This window comes from Medicago sativa, chromosome 3, assembly GCF_051527215.1.
Source record: "Medicago sativa cultivar Bolivia chromosome 3, Bolivia_mono, whole genome shotgun sequence".
Classification (NCBI taxonomy): Eukaryota; Viridiplantae; Streptophyta; class Magnoliopsida; order Fabales; family Fabaceae; genus Medicago; species Medicago sativa.
In genome coordinates this window covers 52,436,264-52,459,344 of record NC_140751.1, presented here as the reverse complement: position 1 = coordinate 52,459,344, position 23,081 = coordinate 52,436,264, and the positions used below count along the sequence as shown (strand labels likewise).

The 23,081-nt window shown below is 33.9% G+C and overlaps 2 protein-coding genes and 2 pseudogenes across 2 annotated transcripts; 1 reads left to right on the top strand and 3 right to left on the bottom strand.

Moving 5' to 3' along the window:
- Positions 1-3,483: 3,483 nt before the first annotated feature.
- Positions 3,484-4,641, bottom strand: LOC146938212 (putative F-box protein At5g55150). Its single transcript, XM_085757822.1, has one exon. It carries the CDS (start codon positions 4,639-4,641, stop codon positions 3,484-3,486), a length of 1,158 nt encoding a protein of 385 aa, XP_085613948.1.
- Positions 4,642-14,393: 9,752 nt separating this feature from the next.
- On the bottom strand, positions 14,394-16,067 carry LOC146938211 (uncharacterized). Its single transcript, XM_085749601.1, has one exon. The coding sequence runs from the start codon at positions 16,065-16,067 to the stop codon at positions 14,394-14,396; it is 1,674 nt and encodes a 557-aa protein (XP_085605727.1).
- A 634-nt stretch (positions 16,068-16,701) lies between these two features.
- On the bottom strand, positions 16,702-17,858 carry LOC146938210 (putative F-box protein At5g55150; annotated as a pseudogene).
- Positions 17,859-20,296: 2,438 nt separating this feature from the next.
- Positions 20,297-21,126, top strand: LOC146938209 (uncharacterized; annotated as a pseudogene).
- Positions 21,127-23,081: the final 1,955 nt, after the last annotated feature.

Below are 23,081 nucleotides of genomic sequence, written 5' to 3'. Positions count from 1 at the left end.
ATGAAGAAAATCATACAAATTAATCAAATGAAACAAGATACATAAGGTGATATCCACAATATATTAAAACTATTAGAATATTAAAATTGAAAACTAATCAAAACTCTAAAATTAGTAGTTAAGATTTAAGATGAAGTAATCAATTATACTCCTATATATTAGTCTAGAGAAACATATTATCCTTATGAATAAAAAATTACATATTATTTATTTATTTTAGGCTTAATTAATGATTTGGTCCCTTAAGTTATTTGTTGGTTACATTTTGGTCCCATAAGTTATTAACGTTACAATTTGGTCCCATAAGTTATTAACGTTACAATTTGGTCCCTTAAGTTATTTGTTGGTTTCGTTTTGGTCCCATAAGTTATTAGAGTTAAGGGAGTAGTTTGGGACCAAAACGAAACCAACAAATAACTTAAGGGACCAAATTGTAACGTTAATAACTTATGGGACCAAATTGTAACGTTAATAACTTATGGGACCAAAATGTAACCAACAAATAACTTAAGGGACCAAATCATTAATTAAGCCTTTATTTTATTGTTAAAATTGTATAAACATATGGATTGGGTCTGCCCAGTCTGGAATAGTTAGTCATAAGCTTGCTACATAAGCAAGTGAGTTAGTGAAATATAACCAATGCATGGTGTACACATTAAGTTTGTTACTTTGTTGTAATCGGTTAGTTAATCATTGAATAAAGTTTTTGATTTCTCATCATTCTTACCCTCTCAATCCTTTCAATTTTTTCCAAAACCTTGATTCCCAAATTCAGTTAATTTCATCAAGTTGTTCTATCAAATTGGCATCGAGGGTATGGTTAGAGATCACAATTGTTGAAGAATATGTGAAAGATGGCAACTTGCATGTGCATTTTCAAAAGGGTTAAATATGTTTTTGGTCCCTACATTTTACCCCCTTTGAAGAATAGTCCCTACATTTCAATAAATATTTTTAAAATCCCCACATTTTAACTCCGTTGGTAAAAATAGTCCTCGCTGTTAAATTGTTAACGAGAAGCTGACGTGGCAGTGGGAGTGGGCCCCAATTTATTATGATATAGCCAAAAATCAGATTTATTGAAATGATTAGTGTTAATGTGTAGTTAAATTAATTGATTAACAACAAAATACAATTGAAATAAGAATTTTTCAGCAGCTTTTTAAAAAAAACAACACAGCAACAATTTCATTTTAGAATAAAGAACAAGAATACAAGAACAGCAATAATAACACAACAAAGCAACAAGAACAACACAACAACAAATTCTTCATCTTCTTCATATATTTCTCTCATGTTCATCTTGATAATCAACACAAGAACAACAACACAGCAACAACAACACAACAACGATAACAACACATCAACAACAAACATTCATAAAGCAACATCATCTTCATAGGTTGTTCATAAACCAAATCTGGGTTAACCAATTCAACATCATCTTCGTATCATAAAAAAAAAATCAGAAATAAAAAATTGGGTTAACCCATATTAATTATCATCATCATCGTTTTGTCTCCCTCACTTTCTCTCTTTTAGTACACTCGTTCCCTTCCTTCCTCCATGATTTCCCCCAAATATTCAGTACCAAATTGACAAAGCATGATATTCAAAATTTGATCTAGTAACAACAACCGTGATGCTCTTTATATGATTATGAATGAAATGAAACAAAAATAAACATTGATAAATGTTTGATTGTGGTGGTGTAGGGTTAATGAATTTGTCTTTGTTATTGTTGTTAGAAAGAACAAAGAGAGAAGAGAGGGAGGAAGTGAATAGAAGGATTAGAGAGAAGAGAGAAGAAAATGGTGGAAGTAGAGGAGGGAGGAAGAGAAGGGAAGGGTTTAGAAGAGAGAAGAGTAAGAGTTTTTGGGAAACAAGAGAGATCGCAAAAGAAGGAAGGAGGGGAAATTTGGATCCATGGGCCGGGTCTTATTTGACCCATTTTGTTAGCCCAACCCATTAAAAAGTTATAAATTTTTTTTTGCCACGTCACCATTCCGTTTGGGGATTAGGTATAAATTGACGCAGCTACTATTTGTACTAACAAAGTAAAAATGTGGGGATTTTAAAAACATTTATTGAAATGTAAGGACTATTCTTCAAAGGGGGACAAAATGTAGGGACCAAAAACATATTTAACCCTTTTCAAAATGAAGGTGATCTTCATGTATCAAAATGTTCTTGTTATCATCAATGAAGGCTTACGATCAATAGAAAAGCTTACAATCAATGGATCGTGAAGATGAAGCTTACGAGCATGGTTAGACTAACAACATTATATTGTTTAATTCAGTGTACCTTGTTTTTAAATGATCTCTTTCCTTAATTGTTCATTTTACTGAAAGTAGCTTGGTATTGAAGTCATTTTGTTTCTCTGATGTTTTTTCTTGATCGGTTTGTGTTTTTTGGATCAATTGTTGTTAAGGCTGTGCTTGTTAAAATTTTCTCCCTTGGCTTGATTGTGAACACAGTTAATAAAAGTGTAAAAAGTAATGTCGGCAATTACATATTGCTGAAAATAACGGTCTATTCAAATTTCGATATACGACAGTAATATAGCATCGCCATTTGACAACATTTTGTACTAAATATCCTATAACGGAACAATAATGGTTTGTTCAAAATATATTACATTATAGTGCTATAGCCACTATTTAACAACACTTGTAAAAGGTATCTAAAATGAGCATTCAGTAGGAAAATGAAGGAAGGAAAGGGGGAACTAACTAACAAATTATAGGGGAAGTGTGAACCAAATAAGAGATAGTAATATAACTAACTAACAAATATAATTTGCTTATTTTTATTTATTTTGTTTTGCAATCTTCGTAGCACAGTCACTTTTGATCAAAGTGTTTGATGTCCAATACACATTGGTGTCGGTCATCGATACAACAACGACACATGTGAATACATTCAATTCATTTATTTTTTTAAAATTATTATCATTGTGGTGTTTCTCTATGTTATGATCATGTTTTGTTTGGTTTTTATATTACATTTTCAGTACCACTAGCTGTGGTGTATTTCTTTCCTAAAAGGTTTACTAATGGATGGACTTTGTATCAATCAAATTTGGTTGACAGTTCACAAGGAAACATAGGATTTATATATGGTAGCAGCTGATAGAGCTCCTGCTTGCTAGTGCAAGGAAATTCACTCAATTGGAATTTGTGTTAAAATAATCCATTCTTATGACTTACAGAGAAAGCAATCACATTGACAAGGTTGATTTTCATAATTTATTTGGATGAAACAAAGCATTGTAATAGAAATCATAATTGGTTTGACAAGTAAAATAATACTCTTGAGAGAAGTTCAAATGTCATAACATATAAAGTAAACAATTGAAGAAATTAAGCAAAACATTGTAACATACTTTTTTAGACTCCATTAAATAAACAAACTTGAGAAGACAAAAACTGAGACTAAAACAAAACAAAGTAACATACTTCAATTAATTTGAAGTTGTCAATCCCGGTGAAAAGGTGGAAGTACCCATAGTGCAGGTGGCATCCGTGCAAACCAATTTTGGTAAGGGCAATGCTGACTAAAGCTTCCATCTTTAACATCATAAATTTTCATATCAAATGGTCCATTAGGATAAGGATCCGGCTCATCGTCGTAAAAATCATCGGTGTAATATATTGAATCCTTTTGCAGGTAATTAGAGAAATATAAGGCAGACATCGATACGGAATCACTATCACCCACAAATAGAACATTGTCTCCCAAACTATCAAGTTTTAACATTTGCATAAGCTTACCACTTTGAAGATCCAATTCCAACTTATATACTTCAAATCTTTCGGTACCACTACTAGACAAGATACTATTTTCATCGTCATCGTCCGGAAAACCAATAAATTTTCTCACAAGCCACAATTCTCCCTCCAATGATTTCACAAGATAAACCCGATCAGCATAATCACCCCCCTTAGAAGAAACAACATTTGGAATGACCTTCTTATCTTTCAAGTAACACAAATCGAAAGAGACAATGTTACTCCATTCTCCCACGGCATAGACTAGACCTTTATAGAAAATAACATCACTGAAGCGATAATAGTCTTGATCAATATAAGTCCAAACCTTTTGTCCGGCTTTTATGAAAGCAAGACAGTTACGCATACTATAGATTGCTACAACAACGTAATCGTGTGGCATAGTTGTAGGATTAGCCGATAAAATAACCTTGTGCACATTACATTCATAATTTTTTCTTCTCCTGAGTATATCCAACATGTAGATAGGTGGTAGAGGGATGGAAACATTTTTGAAAGGATTTAGTAGAGTTATAATTGTAACTTTGGAGTACTCCACCTTTGCTAGCCAACCATGACTGGAGCCACAAAACCTCTTGTTATAAGGCACATGAAGTTGCAACTTATAAATTGTTTTGGATGAAATCCCATATAAACTTCTCTTTGTTCTACACTTTCTTTTTGTGGGAATCATTAACATCGGCAATACATTATTTTTTATTTGCCGGTTTTGATAATTACCCTTTGCAATGGAATACCAATTTTTACAGACCACACTGAAATAAATGTGATCTATACGTTCTACCAATTTGTCAAAAATCAAACTTAGAGGAAGTGCTTCTAAATTTCCCCAATTTACCTCCATTGACAAGAAAGCTATTGAAACACAAGTATAGAAAAAGGGGAAGTTTTTTGCTATTGAAACACAAGTATTGAAAAAGGGGAAGTTTTTTTGGTACGGAAAAGTGGGAGGTTAAAATCAAGATATTCAAATCAAGTATAAGAAAAGGAGAAGGTTTTTTTATTTTTTTGGTATGAAGCAAAAGGTAAAACGGGGAAGGTCAAAACTATGAGAAAATCAGGTGCACAGAGGGGTTGCAGTTTGATGTATTTAAATAGAATTAAGAAGACGGTATTTAAACTATGAGGAAATCTTTCTTGTTTGGAATTGAAATATTGATAAGTTGTTACATGTTAATTTTGCTAATATGTGATTCCAAAATTTGTTATTAGTTTCTTTTAAGGAAAATTTGTTATTTGTTGTTACATGTTAAGGTTCTTATCAAAATAATTTTGACTCAAATATATAACCAAATCTTTTTTTATTTAGATCAGGAAAATAAAGATTTTGGAATCCCATTTTTTTTTATTGATAAGGTTATATTTTTACGATCAAGATAAAGAGAAACATATCTTTATTTTATTTGAAAAAAAAATAGTCATCGTGTATCAAACAATTTTTTTTCCCTTGCTCAAAAAAAAGGTGTGTTTTTTCTCTTTCATCCGGATTTTTTTCCATCTATAAGAGTAGATCGAATGTCTTTTCATTTGACAAAATAAGTAAACCTATACTTATTTTTTTCAATGATACCCACAATATAACAAATATAGTATCCTTCAAAACAATATAAAAAACATGATATAATTTTTTATCTTTTCGATGACACTAACAAAATAAGATCAAATTTACTTAACGGTATAATTGAATGGAGTCAAAACCAAGCCATAATCTCTTACTACTTTTAGTAATCCACATTTGTTACATCCACATTTGTCAGAAACATTCAAGTCAAAATGTAGTTCACATGCATGTCATACAAATACCATACTTTGCCCAAAAATTCACATGCATGTCATACAAATAATCCTTGATAGAATGTTTATCTTTTCCTGCATTCGTCCTTTTTCAAATGGGCATCCCTAGATGCTTTTGAAACAAAAGCTTGTTTGCACTTATGACATTCATACTTGCCTCCTTTGTGAGTTGTATTATGATGATCTTCAAATCTTTTCATAGACTTGAAGGTTTTACAACATACATGACATGTGTAGTAAGGCATGCTGCAATATAAGAAAAATATAAGCTTGTTAAAAAAACTAATATTTCCTTTTTTGTTCTAGTAATAGTCTAGTATGATTTTTTTTATTTTTTTTAAGGAAGTCTAGTATGATATTTATTATTAGTTTATAAATAATTATTTTTACTTATATGTACTTCAAAGAAGCATTAAAACAGACCACTTGATATATTAAGAAGAGGAAATAGTTAATGTGATAGTTTTATAACAAAGAAATGGTTGAAATAAGCTCTCATCAAATTAAAAATTGATTTATTTTATCAAAAAAAAGCTGCAAATAAAAAACCATCAAAAGTGTGAGTTTCATAAAAATTGTTTAAATTTTCTATCATTGAAACAAAATATGTTTAAGTTACATAAGTGTGATATGACATTGTGAAAACCATTTAATAGTGGTTATGATACCAAATTTAAGTCTTTATAAATTTGCAATTGAAAATGCTCTAAGAATCTGTATCAAAGTTAATTAACAAATCCTGAAACTAAATCATAATAACACTATATGATTTCTACTTTTTTGGACAAAATTGACAATTTTATTGCAATTTTGTATTATCAAGGGAATCTTTCTGGGACTTTAAATTCACATATAAATCCTTAAAAAATGTATGTGCACTACGAATTTTTCTACAATTAAAATAGATTTTTAATGTTAATTTCATAATAAAATTCAGAGAAAATATAAAATAATTAAAAAAATTAAAGGATGTATAAGTGATAGTTTTTTATAAGGAAAATTGATTAATGGATATAAACGAGTGAAAGATGCTAGAAATGCACCGACTATCGTCCAAAATCTTGTTTCAGATTCGTCCTCACTACGAACAAATCACAACCAATCTTCACTACTAGAAATATACAATTGAGAAATGATATTTGTACAACCATTTTGGTACAATTTTTGTACAACTTTCTCTCTCATACTCACATTATGTTTTTATTCTCTCTCTCCCTTTTTCTCTCTCCATTGTTTTTGACTAATGAGAAGAGAGAACAACAAAGTTGTCTAAAAAATTATACCAAAATGGTTATCAAAATATCACTACACTATACAATTTTCATGCGGAAATGAATCCCCATGTAATAGGGGTAGACAAGCACCCATGTCCCGACTAAAAACCGACATGACCATTTTAAAAAAAAAAGACACAACGAGCAGGTGGACACTGATAATTGGGGTCCAACACTACTTTTCAATATGTGTGGGTAGTATTAGTCGGGTTCGAGTCTCAAAAATCATAATAAACCATCATTTTGGTTCCTTGAGTATCACACTCTCTTTAATTCTTGCAAACATACTCACAATTACTATCACAACAATTGACACAGAAAAATCTACATAAATTATTCCGTAGATAAAATTGTAGGAAAATCTACATAAATTGTCAATAAGCAACATCAAAGTTCCCACCATATAATAAAAGAAGTAATTCAAAGTATCCATAGGTTTATATATAACTTATTATAAAATTGTGTGAAATAAACAAAAAAATATAAAACAAAATTATAAACTATTATGTAATTACATAACAAGAGTTACAAATAAAAAACATACTAATCAATATGATTATTTGCCTCTAATCTCTATTGTCTTTGCAATTGTTGCTTCGTCTACAACTTCTCTTGTTCCAGTCATAGCAGCGAGATCATTTAGACCATGAACTTGACTTCTCAAAGCATTAATCTCTACTTTATTTACTTGATCAATAGAGTTGTCGCTCTTCCACCGCCACAAAAAACTGTCCGAACAACCGGACACGTATTTACAAATGTGGCGGGGAACGGAAGCTCAATGGAGTCATATGTTACTCATCAGGTATGTTTCATTGTTGTTGCGGTTGGGAATGTTCTAGAGAAAATAGGGGCAGAACTTGTAATATTTAATTTGGGTCTAATCAAATGGACCAAAGCCGTTACACCTAAAACAACTAGTTGGGAATGCTTTGGAGAAAGCAAAACGGGTACACAGGCAAGAGCAGGAGCAGGAAGACTAAATCCAAGCTTTGAAGGTGAAAATGATACAGGATAAAGAGGTTTTGATATTTTCTTTTCTTTCAAGGCTAGTGAGGTGAAAAGGGAGCACACCCACCCAAAATATATTAAAAAGAAGATTGTTACAAAAAGAAGGGGTTCAAGCCAAACCTCCTTAAAGAAAAGAGAACCTGAAACTAGGCAACCCTAGTCTATTGTGAACATAAGCATCTCTAATTTCCATATGCAAAGTATAAAAGTACTGAAAAGAGGCTAAGGATAGATCTATGTTTTCTAATCTATCAGTACAAACATTTCCTTCCCTGTAAATATGAGACACTATAAGTTAATGCTGGAAGTGTAATCCATACAATTGAACCATCTATTTATTATCTGCCAAGGCACTATTTCTACAGATTTGAAACCAAGTATTGCTATCTTTGAGTCAGACTCCAACCAAAAGTGCGTGTAATTCCTTTGTTTAGCAATCTATAAAGTTCTCATTATCCCACACAGTTCAGCAATTAAAGAGTGTCCAACACCTAAGCCTTCAGCAAAATAACCTAAGAATTGACCATTATAGTTTCTAAAGATTCCACCACAAGAAGTGGCTCCATAAGTAGCTGCACCATCACAGTTTGCTTTTATCCAATGCATAGTAGGAGGAATCAAAGAAACTTCCTTGACAATACTAGTTCTAGGAGGATTAATTTTGCAATTGGAAAGCCTTTAGAACAGTGAACTCTAGCATGGAGAAACTGACAGAAAGCTTTGAGTTACTAACAGATAAAGAAACTCCAGAGATAATGGTGGATATTGCAGATCTTCAAGGGATAATTCTGTTGTTGAACAATGCTTTAGAAAGATACATGATAAATTCTTGTGGGATGAATTGATCCAACTGCACAATATTAGAAGAGTCTTGAACTTGAACTATGAAGCATTGACATAGACACTGGGCACGAGTCACACTTTTGCTGTGAAGCACGGTCACAGACACTGACACCGTACACGACATTGACACATCGGCACCAATATAATTTCAGAAAATGACAAAATTGAATGCAACCACCGGCACCAGTATAATTGGGCGTGTCAATGTCTGACACAAGTCACGCCTTTGGTATGAAGCACAATCACAGACACAGACACAAGACATGACATTGGCACGTTAGCACCAGACACGACATTGGCACATTAGCACCAATATAATTTTCAAAAAACGACCAAATTGAATGTACCCACCAGCACCAGTATAATTGTGTGTCAATGTCGGACACATGTCACGCCTTTGCTGCAAAGCACAATCACAGACACGACATTGACACATTAGCACCAATATAATTTTCATAAAGCGACCAAATTGAATGTACCCACCAGCACCAGTATACATGTGTGTGTCAGTGTCGGACACATGTCATGCCGTTGCTATGAAGCAGTCACAGACACAACATTGACACATTAGCACCAATATAATTTTCAGAAAGCGAACAAATTGAATGTCCACCAACAACAGTATAATTGTGTGTGTCAGTGTCGGACACATGCCATGCCTTTGCTGTGAAGCACAGTCACAGACACGGACAAAGAGGTTTTGATCTAATTGAGAATGCTTTAGAAAGATACATGATAAATTCTTGTGGAATGAATTGATCCAATTGCACAATATTAGAAGAGTTTTGAATTATGAAGCATTCACATAGACACCGGACACGACACTGAGATGTCGACACCAGTATAATTTCAAAAAGTGACCAAATTGAATGTATATGTGTCGGTGCAGAACATCGACACAAGTCACGCTTTGCTATGAAGCACAGACACCAGACACGATATTGACACGTCGGCACCAGTATAATTTCATAAGATGACAAAATTGAATAGCACCAATATAATTTCATAAGATGACAAAATTGAATGTAACCATTTTTGGCAGTGTACACAACACTAACATCGACACGACGCTGACCCTAATGGACACCACAGAGACACAACACTGACACCGATAAAATTTCAATGCAAAAATTTAGAAAATACAAACAATCAGATATTAACAATTTGCAAAAAGGGTGAAAAATTGATAAGAATTTTCCAAAACTAAAAGAAAAGAATTTTCTAAATTGTTCCATCCGAAATCGAAGAATAACGGTTTGCAAAAAAGGTAAAAATTTATCAGTTTTCCAAACCCTATCAAAAGAAAAGATGACAAACCTGATCAGGAAATGGATCTTGAAATTCGGCAACGGACTGTGGGAGCAGTTGCTCCGGTGGGTGGACCTACAGCGCGCCATTGTAGAAAGTGAGGAGAGAGAAGAGAAGAGGAGAGAGAGAGAGATAGAGAGAGAGAGAGAGAGAGAGAGAGAGAGAGAGAGAGAGAGAGAGAGAGAGAGAGAGAGAACCAGTGTTCTGCGATAGAAGTTGAGGTCGGCGAGACGGCGAGAGCGAGACGGAATGGAGAGAAGAGAGAGAAAGAGACAAAACCAGTTTTTTTCCCGCTTTCTGATTTCGATTTGTTCTCGCCTTAAATAATTTTTTTTTTTTTGCTGGAAAAAAAAAAACACTTCATTTTTTTTAGATGTTTAATTGTATGATTGATCTCCTATTTTAGTAAAATTGCAATTATAATCCTCTATTTTTAATTGCGCAGTTTTAATCTCAATTCACAAATATTCTCAACTCATAACTTTGATTATCTAATTTGACGACGTGACATTAAATTACGTTAACTTGAAACAAAAAGAATGAGTAGTTTTCTTTTGTGGTTGCCAGGATTTGAACCCTGGACCTTGCATATATTATGCATTGTCCAAATCAACTGAGTTAAGCTCACGAGGACAAAGAATGAGTAGTTTAACATAAAGGAAAAAAAGTTAGAGATCCTGAGTTTTTTTTTTTTTTTTTTTTTGTGGTGGCTGGGGTTCGAACCCTGGACCTTGCATATATTATGCATTGTTCCTACCAACTGAGTTAAGCTCACGAGGATAGAGATCCTGAGTTTTACATAATGACTTGTCGGAATTCAAATGATATTATTTCATTAGATAAATAAATTAAAATAATAGAAAATAATTTAAATTGAAAAAAAAATATTATATGAAAGTAATTAAATTAAATAATTAATTACCTTAAATAAAGTTTAATCATACATAGATGAAGAAAAACATACAAATTAAACAAGAGACATAAGCTAAGGTGATATCCACAATATATTAAAACTATTAGAATATTAAAATTGAAAACTAATCAAAACTCTAAAATTAGTAAGATTGATGCATCACATTTTAAGTTAAGATTTAAGATGAAGTAATCTCAATTTTTTCTGAGGGAATGAAGTAATCTCAATTATACTCCTATATATTAGTCTAGAGAAACATATTATCCTTATGAATAAAAAAATTACACATTATTTATTTATTTTATTGTTAAAATTGTATAAACATATGGATTGGGTCTGCCTAGTCTCGAACAGTTAGTTATAAGCTGGCTACATAAGCAAGTGAGTTAGTGAGATATAACCAATGTATGGTGTACAAATTAAGTTTGTTGCTTTGTTGTAATCGGTTAGTTAATCATTGCATAAAGGGGTAAAGTTTTTGATTTCTCATCAATCTTCCCCTCTAAATCCTTTCAATTTTTTTTTTCCAAAACCTTCATTCCCAAATTCAGTTAATTTCATCAAGTTGTTTTATCGAATTGGCATCAAGGGTATGGTTAGAGATCACAATTGTTGAAGAATATGTGAAAGATGGAAACTTCCTTGCGTATTGACCAGTCTTTGATGGAAAAGCTTATGATCAGTAGATCATGAAGATGAAGGTGATCTTCATATATCAAGATATTCTTCATACAGTTTTTGTGCAACTTTGGTCTCAGTTCAGAAATTTTGACCAACTCATCACTTTGATCATCTAATTTGATGATGTGGCAATATATTAAGTGACATGAAATAAAAAGAATGATGGAGGGTTTGTACCTTAATTGAGTAGTGACAACCTATTTTTATTATAATGGTGAACCGTGCTAACTTGTCGGAATTCAAGTAATATTATTCATTAGATAAATAAATTTAAAATAATATTTAATAATTTAAATTGAATAAAGTATTATATGTTAGTAATCAAATTAAATAGTTAACTAGCTTGTAACAAAAAAAAAAGTTAAGTAGCTAAGATATAGTTTAAACTTACATAGATGAAGAAAAGCATAAAAATTATCAAATGAAAAAAGATACAGGGAATATCCACAATATATTAAAAATATTGGAATATTAAAATTGAAAACTACTCAAAACCATGATATTAGTAAGAATTGTTCACCACAATTTAAGTTAAAATTGAGGAAGTAATCAATTTCTTTTTTTAGTAAAATGTATCAATTATTTGTTAGTCCAGGAAAACATATTATCCTTATGATTAAAAAAATACATTTTTTTTAGTCCCTAAAAAATTATCCTGCATGCATTTTTAGTCCTGATTAAAATCAAAGTTATTTAATTATCCTTTAAATTTTAAATTTTTGAAATATACTTTTCCAATTATATTTATTACACTAGTTTTCTCTATATTACTAAATTCTATGTTAGGTTATGGAATCATTTTTTGTTAGGTTGACTATAGCCGTAAAACTAACACAAACAAAAGCTATGGTATATACAATTTTTTTTTTTTGTTGAAAGAATGGTATATACAACTTAAAAAGTCCCAATAACCTTTAATAATATTGAAATTCAATTGCAATACCTAAATGAAAAGCAAATCGACCCTGTTATAAAATACCAATATATAAAGGATAAATGAAGAAAAGAGAGCAGTTAAAAAGTAAGTTAATTTTGTTCTGAAAGTTAGATAGTTGTTATAAGCTTGCTAAACAAGCAAGTGAGATACAACTAATGTATAAATAAAGTTTTTGATTTCACATCATTCTCACCCTCTCAAATTCTTTCTAAAACCCTAATTCCCAAATTCAGTTAATTCCATCAATTTGTTCAATCAAATTTGCATCGAGAGCTTGGTTAGAGGTCACTATTGTTGTTGAAGAATCCGTGAAAGATGGCAACTTGCATTTTCAAAATGAAGGTGATCTTCATGTATCAAAACATTCTTGATATCATCAATGAAGGCTTACGATCAATAGAAAAGCTTACGATCAATGGATCGTGAAGATGAAGCTTACGAACATGGTTAGACTAACAACATTATATTGTTTAATTCAATGTACCTTGTTTTTAATTTATCTCTTTCCTTAATTGTTCATTTTACTGAAAGTAGCTTGGTATTGAAGTCATTTTCTTTCTTGATCGGTTTGTGTTTTTTGGATCAATTGTTGTTAAGGTTGTGCTTGTTAAAATTATCTCCCTTGGCTTGATTATGAACACAGTTAATCAAAGTGTAAAAAGTAATGTTGCAAATTGCATATTGCGGAAAATAGCGGTCTATTCAAATTTCGATGTACAACAGTAATATAGCATTGTCATTTGACAACATTTTGTACTAAATATCGTATAACGGAACAATAATGGTTTATTCAAAATATATTACATTATAGGGCTATAGTCACTATTTAACAACACTTGTAAAAAGTATCTAAAATGAGCATTCAGTAGGATAATGAAGGAGGGAAAGGGGGAACTAACTAACAAATTATAGGGGAAGTGTGAACCAAATAAGAGATAGTAATAGAACTAACTAACAAAAATACTTTGCTTATTTTTTATTTATTTTGTTTTGCAATCTTCGTAGAACAGTCACTTTTGATCAAAGTGTTTGGTGTCCGATACACATGTGTCGATCATCGATACAACAACAACACATGTGAAAACATTCAATTCATTTTTTTTTTCTTCAAATTATTATCATTGTCGTGTTTCTCTATGTCATGATCATGTTTAGTTTGGTTTTTATATTACATTTTCAGTACCACTGTGGTGTATTTCTTTCCTAAAAGGTTTACTAATGGATGGACTTTGTGTCAATCAAATTTGGTTGACAGTTCACAAGGAAAAATAGGATTGATATATACTAGTGCAAGGAAATTTGCTCAATTGGAATTTGTTTTAAAATAATCCATTCTTATAACTTACAGAGAAAGCAATCACATTGACAAGGTTGATTTTCATAATTTATTTGGATGAAACATAATTGGTTTGACAAGTAAAATAATTAAGTAAAATATCTAATGCTAGTTTTTTTTTTTTGCTAAGCAAGGAGAGAGACAGACATCAGGAGACAACACCAACATCCCAACTAATTGGCACCCCGGGAAGCCTCCGTCCTATGCCTGTCAAACTCTAAAATTCAATAAAAAGGGGGAAAAAGTTTGTACAAAAAGAGAGGGGGGACTAGACCAAAACCCTCAAAAAAGAAAAGCAAACAATGCAAAAAAATAAAAAATAAAATAAAATGTTTAAGGAAATCTAAAAAAGGGATAGAAATCCATATGCAACTCGGCCGGAAGAGTTTCTAACCAAATAGAACCAAATAGAACTTTGAATCCCATGACCCATATGCGCCAATTTGTCCGCACAGCTGATACCTTCATGAAATAATACGGACAATCCAATATAACAGAATCATTTGGAAGATGGAGGACCACCCTTTGCACGAGTTTGATAGGGCGTACCAAGGACTTGCTTTTTGCGATTTTGCTTCTGCGCCTTTGTAAGAACTTGAGTGAAGCCTTCATCAGCCATTCGTTGATCATATTCACGGATTCTGGCCCATAAATCAAGATCATTCTGTATGTTCCTGCTGCTGTGAACTTGTTGCTGTACAGGTGCATTTCCCCGATCAACTATGTTCTCCTCAACATCTATCTCCTCTAACACATGTAAAGAAGTGTTAGGAAGCCGGTCGGTGCGAGTTGAAGTAACTTTTGTCTGATCCTCAAATGTGTAAGTAGCTTCAAACTCTTTATTGACAGAATTCAAATTTTCCTGAGGAGAAGATGTATCCCCTTGTTGCTCCAAATTTTCATCTGCAATGGTATGTTCTGCGACATCATCCGCTTGCAAAGTTGCTTCCAAAGCTATAAAAGCCTCGGTTGATGTGTTGTTTTGCTCGGGCACTTCCTTCTCGAGTGATTCTTGTTGCGGTGTATCCTGAATAACCGGGCTAAGCGAAGTAGTGATTACCAAAGGTGTCGGTATGGCTGCAGGAATAGCATATGTGCTTTCATCGTTGTTAATATCCTGTGTTTCAATCGGTATTGCTTCTGAATGATCATCAGTGCTATCCCTTTGATACTGGTTCGGTAAATCAAGCTGAGGAGCGGATTGCACTGGCTCAGCATCTGTTGTCTTTTGTACGTGAGCAACTGAGTTACGGTGTGGTTCAGCTTCAATTTCCTCTTCAACTCGTATCTGTTCGGGAATAGTAGTGGCACCAAAAGCTAGTGAGGAGCCAGTAGCTGAGTTGTTTTGTGTTTCAGTTTCAAATTCCTCTTCAACTCGTGCCGGTTCTGGGATAGTAGTGGCAACAAAGGCTACTGAGGAGCCAATACCAGTTGGATTTTCCTTTAAAGGAACCCACGTAGTCTTTGTTATAGGAACCTGCTTCTTCCCCTTATCAATTCGTTCCTTAGGGGCAGATGTTTCCTGCCTGGGGTATAGCCGTCTGCAGTCCGTGACGTCGTGACCAATATTCTGACAATGAGAACAGAAATCAGGCAACCATTCATAGGCCACCGCAACCGTGAAGGCAAACCCTTCCCTTTCGACAACAATCTCATGAAATAACTTACGGGAGAAATCCATATCAACAAGAATTCTTGCATAATGTCCAAACAAACGCTTTGTTGTCGCGTTGTCTATCACAAGAGGTGTCCCCAACGCTCCTGCAATCTCTCGAAGAGTCCGTTCCATCCAGTACTCCTGAGGTAGTTCGAGTAAGCGAATCCACACTTGAGCATGTGAATTACGATGAGTGTGCATATTGAAGTCTTTGGACCACTCAAACAGCCGAAGGACACCAGGCTTCAAGTTTACGGTGTCTGCTGCCCACACAGTACGCATATCCATCTCTGAAGCAAAGAAAAATTCGTAAAACCCTCTTCGTAAAGACATCATGCGCCAGGCACCTGCTGTCTTCCATAGCTTCTGCAATCGCAATTCAATTTCCCTTGTAGAAAATGGCTTGTTCCCCTTGTTCAACACAAGTCTGCCCCTCAAATTTGACTTACAGAAATCCGTTCCTCGGTCGTAAATTTCCTGGGTGATTTTAACACTGAGTGTTTCTCCACGTATCATTTGAAGCCGCCCTAGTTGACCCTGTCAGAGCCTGAGCAAACGAAACCACTTGCTGAGTGGAAGGTGGTGGTGGCATGACAACCCTTGCAACCTTGGGAGCGGCTGGAAGAGCGGACATCTCAGCCTGCAGTCAAACATGGCAGCTGAGATAGTGAAAAAAGATGGAAGAAATTGAAAGCTGGTCCAAAAGAAAGCTAATTGAATTGACGGTGGAGGAAGCTTTCACGTAACAAAGAACTTTACACTAGACACGTGATCCCAATACAATTTGTTTGCAAGTACAAGGAAAAAATTGGTGTTGTTGCTAACTTACGTAAGCCAATTGGATTGGTGTTGAATTGTTGTAAAAAATTGAATTTAGAGCAGTCAACAACAAGCACAATCAGTAGACAAGCAATTGGATAATTGAATTAGGCAAGCTGTAACGGTGAACAATGGAGGGGCAGCGCTCATGCTAGGCAAACCCTAGCAGAGCGTCATATCAAAACTATTCAACAAAACAAATTCTCTAATGCTAGTCAATAGCAATATAATAAACAAACTTTTTTAGACTCCATTAAATAAACAAACTTGAAAAGACAAAAACTGAGACTAAAATAAAACAAAGTAACATACTTCAATTAATTTGAAGTTGTCAATCCCACTGAAAAGGTGGAAGAACCCATAGTGCAGGTGGCATCCGTGCAAACCAATTTTGGTAAGGGCAATGTTGACTAAAGCTTCCATCTTTAACATTATAAATTTCAATATCAAATGGTCCATTAGGATAAGGATCCGGATCATCGTCGTAAAAATCATCGGTGTAATATATTGAATCCTTTTGTAGGTAATTAGAGAAATATGAGGCAGACATAGATATAGAATCACTATCACCGACAAATAGAACATTGTCTCCCAAACTATCAAGTTTTAACATTTGCATAAGCTTACCACTTTGAAGATCCAATTCCAACTTATACACTTCAAATCTTTCAGTACCACTACTAGACAAGATACTATCTTCATCGTCATCGTCTGGAAAACCAATAAATTTTCTCACAAGCCACAATTCTCCCTCCAATGATTTCACAAGATAAACCCGATCAGCATAATCATCCCCCTTAGAAGAAACAACATTTGGAATGACCTTATCTTTCAAGTAACTCAAATCGAAAGAGACAATGTTATTCCATTGTCCCACGGCATAGACTAGACCTTTATAGAAAATAACCATCACTTAAGCGATAATAGTCGTGATCAATATAAGTCCAAACCTTTTGTCCGGCTTTTATGAAAGCAAGATAGTTATGCATACTATAGATTGCTACAACAACGTAATCATGTGGCATAGTTGTAGGATTAGCCGATAAAATAACCTTATGCACATTACATTCATAATTTTTTCTTCTCCTAAGTATATCCAACATGTAGATAGGTGGTAGAGGGATGGAAATGTTTTTGAAAGGATTCAATAGAGTTATAATTGTAACTTTGGAGTACTCCACCTTTGCTAGCCAACCATGACTGGAGCCACACAACCTCTTGTTATAAGGCACTTGAAGTTGCAACTTATAAATTGTTTTGGATGAAATCCCATATAAACTTCTCTTTGTTCTACACTTTCTTTTTGTGGGAATCATTAACATCGGCAATACATTATTTTCGATTTGCCGGTTTTGATAATTAACCTTTGCAATGGAATACCAATTCTTGCATACCACACTGAAATAGATGTGATCTATACGCTCTACCAACTTGTCAAAAATCAAACTTAGAGGAAGTGCTTCCAAATTTTTCCAATCTGCCTCCATTGAGAAGGGGAAGCTTTTTTTTTTTTTTTTTGGAATAAAGCTATGAGAAAATCAGATGCACAGAGTGGTTGCAGTTTGATGTATTTAAATAGAATTAAGAAGACGGTATTTAAACTATGAGGAAATCTTTCTTATTTGGAATTGAAATATTGATAAGGTTGTTACATGTTAATTTTGCAATTATGTGATTCCAAAAGTTGTTACATGAATTAAGGTGCGTTTGGCCCTACTTTTTTTTAGGTCTAAAAGTAACTTTTAGAATAAAGTTGAAAATTAAAACTTTGAAGTTGAAGTTAAAGTTGTTTGGTATTTGTTGTTTTTTTCAACTTATTTAGTACTTTTAAGTTAAAATTTGTTTGGCAAAATATTTTTAAAAGAGCTTTGAGATTTTATTACAAATTATCATAAATAAAATAAAAGGCATTTTTTTATAAATAAAATTATATTTTGCAAAGCCCTGTTTTTTTTTTTTAGACCAAATGAAAATTTATAAATTATTATATAAAACATTATCATAAATTAAATTGAAAGAGTTTGGAAATAATCCAATATTAGAAACATAACACATCATAAACTTGAACGATTTTTGTTTTCCAACAACTTAGTGGCTATTCGATTTCTAGCTCTATTCTTGTAGCTCCCATCTTGTACTCTTAAATTATTTGAACTCGAATCTTCATTAATGTTTCTTTCTTCTTCTCGTTCAGACATATATCAATGATATGCTCCCATTTATTGAATTCCTCATCTTGAACGCCACATATTCGAATAAAGTTATGAAGTGTTGTTGTTGCAACTATGATCTTTTCTTGTTAGATTAGTGGAAATGGTCTCATATCACATAAAATATGCCACCTTTTCTTCCAAACACCAATTGTTCTTTCAATGACATTTCTAAGTGACGAATGTGCATGATTGAATACTTCACGAATGCCTTGTGCTTGACTTCCATCTCTAAAATCAGGAATGTGATATCTTTCACCTTTGTATGGTGATAGATATCCTTTCGTGTTTGGATATCCTGCATCAACCAAGTAATACTTTCCTAGAAATATTTATAAAAAAATATCATTGTTAGTTTACATAAAAGTTATTGTCAGAACTATATAAATCACAAACTTTATTTATAAAAAAAAAAATTAATCGTACCTTCAGGAGGATGAGGGAACACATTTTTCATTTCTTCAAGGACTGACGTAAGAATACGTGTGTCATGCGCAGTACTAGGCAAGCCAACAACAACAAAGTGATTAACATGTTTAAGTTACATACTAACATGACATTTTGCGTTGGATATCCTTTTCTGCCAATATAACGAATTTGATCTTTAGTGGGAACAATGGCAGGAATATGCGTTCCATCTATAGCACCGATGCATCCATCAAAATAAGGCCAATACCTTTTATCATCCTTGATTTTGGACGGAATTTCTGTGAAGTTAAAATCAGGAGGCCTCGCAATTTCTTTTGCTAGTAAACATAAACTTTCTAAAACTTCACTAAACTTCCTACTTACGGTCTCTCCTGATTTTCCAAATTTATTTTGAATATTTCTATTAGTCTCGCTATGCGCACAACTCCAAAGAAACATAACAAGTGCCTCCAAGGATGTCATTTCATTTGATGGGTGTAACCATCCCTTACTCACTAATAACTTTTCAAATTTCAAGACAACATGAGTTTCCATTCTAAACATATTATAACTTTCACCTGGAGTGTTAAGAGTTTCTCGAACCCAAGTCCATCAATGAGAATAAAGAAATCTATTACCTTGCTTTAGTAAGTACTTCATATGATAGTCATATGCAATCATCACTGTCCCATAACATATTTTATAAAACATGTATTTTCTTTTTTTAACTTTTCTTGAATGCTCATTGATCTAATTATAAGATAGCTGTAAACAATTTAAAAAAATGACAATAGTAGCCATAGCTGCAATGTGTTTTGAAAATTATAAATAATTAAACGTTTATTCTAAATGGAAGAAAAATAGATCTAAAAAAACTAAGACATTATGCTGCATGGTATTCCTAGCTCCTTAATCAGTGATAGGGATCCTTTGTTTGTAAGTCATTTTTGGATGGAGTTATTCAAGCTGCAGGGAACTAAGCTTAAGATGAGTTCAGCTTACCATCCTAAGACCGACGGCCAAACTGAGGTTATTAACAGGTGTTTGGAGAGTTATTTAAGATGTTTTGCTGCTGATCATCTGAAGACTTGGTCTAATTGGATTCCGTGGGCTGAATTCTGGTACAACACAATGTATCACAGCTCAATTGGGAAAACTCCTTTTGAAGTAGTTTATGGTAGGTAACCCCCTACTATATTCAAATTCTTGTCTAATGAAACTAAAGTTGCTGCAGTGGCAACAGAACTCAGTGAGAGAGATGAAGCCTTGAATCAGCTCAAACTACATATGTTGAAAGCTCAGGAGCAGATGGCAAGATATGCTAATAAGAAGAGAAGAGATTTGTGTTTGAAGTGGGAGAGTGGGTTTTTCTCAAATTAAGACCTCATAGACAACAATCAGTTGTGAAAAGAATCAATCAAAAACAAGCTGCAAGGTTCTATGGCCCTTTCCAGATTGAACAGAAAATTGGGGAAGTAGCTTATAAGCTGAAGCTGCCAGCTGCGTCTAAAATTTATCCTGTGTTTCATGTGTCCCTGCTCAAGAAGGTTGTAGGAGAGTATCAGGTGCAAGGTGATTTACCTAAAGAACTGGAAGTTTCTGAGGATGGTGATGTGTATCCAGACAGAGTTTTAGGCTCTAGAATCATTGTGCAGGCCAGTACTGAAGTGCACCAATGCTTGATCAAATGGAAGAACAAGTATATGGATGATGTTACTTGGGAGGACAATTAGTTTCTGCGTGGCCAGTTTCCCGAATTCAGCCTTGAGGACAAGTCTGTCTCTAAGGAGGTGGGAGTTGATGGGAATGTGATTAATGAGGTGGGCCTTCACAGTAGGTCCAAGCCAAAAGTGTGGAGGGTTTATACCAGGAAAAGGACAAAAGGAATAAAGAATGCTGACGTGGATAGAAAGGCATGAGGTTTATGTGCATATAAGGCTATATAAGGAATAGAGGGGAAAAGAGAGTGGCAGCTAGAAATTCTGTTATTGAGTGAAGTCACTGTTTAGTGATTTTCTTGGGGAGCACTGCGTGCTTGGGGGCTGATAACCCTTTGTTATCAGTTTGTTATTTTGTCTTACTCTTTTGTTACTCTTGTAATTGAACTTCTTCATTAATACAATTACAAACTTCCTCCATTTTTCTATCTTATTCCTCTGTTACTTTCATTATTACACACACAAACTCATCAGAATATAATGGGACACCCAATGACTCTTCAGAGCAGTTTATAGCTGGTCTGGTTCTAAACCATCAGTATTATGCTCTCGGCCACAGGTATTACCCACTCCTTGCAATTTTAATCAGCCGGCATGTTCAAGAAATGGTGAGCTAAATGGCAGGAACAAAAATCCTCATGTTACAAAATCAGCCTTTGTATTTCCTTTCTTGCAGCCTGCTGCCAATGAACAGGCCAAAACATATTGGAGTCAGGGGCCTTATAGAAGTGATACAGTTTGGTTGTCAAGCTCAACATATGGCATGCTAAGCGGGACCTATTCTCAGCAATTTTCTGGCATAGCTAATCAGAGTTTTCCACAGAATCGATGGGGAAATAATTTTATCACGACATCTCTTAATCATTCAACAAAAGTTCTCTACTCTTCTAATCCTTTGATTTCTCGGGGTCCCATGAAGACGACCCCTCTTTGTCCAGCATCAATTGTTCAATCTCCACAAGCTTTAGTTACACACACTACCATGAATAATTGTTTTAGAAACATAAATAAGGTCGTTGACAGAGTAATGTTGGATGGTATGGTTGTCAAAGACCATCATCCATGCACAAATATCAGGAAGAGACCTGCATATAATTTTGATGATTCCAGAAAACCTATCAAGGTATCCAATATAGAAGTGAGAGAAAACATGAGTCGCATGACAAAGTTGACTCGAGAAAACTCAAATGTAGAATTGCAATGTAACAAAAGAGCAGTGGTACTTGATCCACAAGTGGAGATTGCGAAAAGTAGGTGTTTCCAGAATGTGGCACTAAATCTAAATCCTACAAGTTATCCTGATGTTGATTCTTTTAAACCGAACGGCACGATAAGAACTAGTCCTGTTCGACTTGGTCCTAAAAGAGCTAAGCATATCCTAAAATCCTCTTGAAATATGGATCAAGATAGCTAATAAAAAGCGATCCATTTTGCCATGTTCTCATTTGCAACTACTGACTTCGATAGGAATCTAGAAATTCAAAGATAATAGACTAAAGTATACTGATTTTAGGCGTTAGTCATATCGTTTTATCATATCTGGTTTTTTCCTTTTATAGTATATATCCATTTGTGAACATAATAAACAAGTTTGTCCATGTATCAATATTGTCAGGTTGCTGAAACTGGCAGAAAATTGATATAATTCCATCCAAGCTTTTGATCATCCAACTCAGTTTTGAAGTGTTTTGCTCTTTACAGAATTTTATCATCAAAGATGATGCTTTTGATATCTATATTTGAGTCTGGTACTCGCATCTGTTCAACGATCTAAGAATGAGAACCGCCATGGAAGTAGCCATGGAAAAGCTTGAAGCTCTTAAGAGAGAAGAGAAAGGTGAAAGAGAATTGTATTGATTCATTGATTGAAAAACACTTACAAGTTCAGCTTTTATAGAAGCTGTGAGATTGTAACTAACTACATGCAAATGAAATGTAAAATGAAATTACAAATGAAATGCATTTGAGTTAACTTGGCGCGCAAGTAACCGCTTTTGCTTCTCTATTCTCTAAGTGCATGTTGTGTTCTTCTTTGCTCTCTAATACCCCCCACAAGATGGAGGTTGATAAATGTCAAGCATGCCTAGCTTGTTGATGCACTCATAAAACTGGCGTGGTCCTGAAGCCTTTGTAAAAACATCTGCTGTTTGATTGTGGGAAGAAACAGGAAGCAATCTCATAACACCAGCTTGCAGCTTCTCACGTACAAGATGACAATCAATATCCAGATGTTTGGTCTGTTCATGGAACACCGGGTTAGCTGAGATGTGCAAAGCGCTTTGATTGTCACAGTAAAGTACAGGCAAACGAGAGGGTGACTGCTGCAAATCACGCAGAAGAAAACACATCCATTGCAATTCACGGGTTGCTGAGGC

What these genes read in the sequence shown, in the direction of transcription:
- LOC146938212 (XM_085757822.1), bottom strand. Translation starts at nt 4,641, where the DNA reads ATGGAGGTAAATTGGGGAAATTTAGAAGCACTTCCTCTAAGTTTGATT.
- LOC146938211 (XM_085749601.1), bottom strand. Translation starts at nt 16,067, where the DNA reads ATGATACGTGGAGAAACACTCAGTGTTAAAATCACCCAGGAAATTTAC.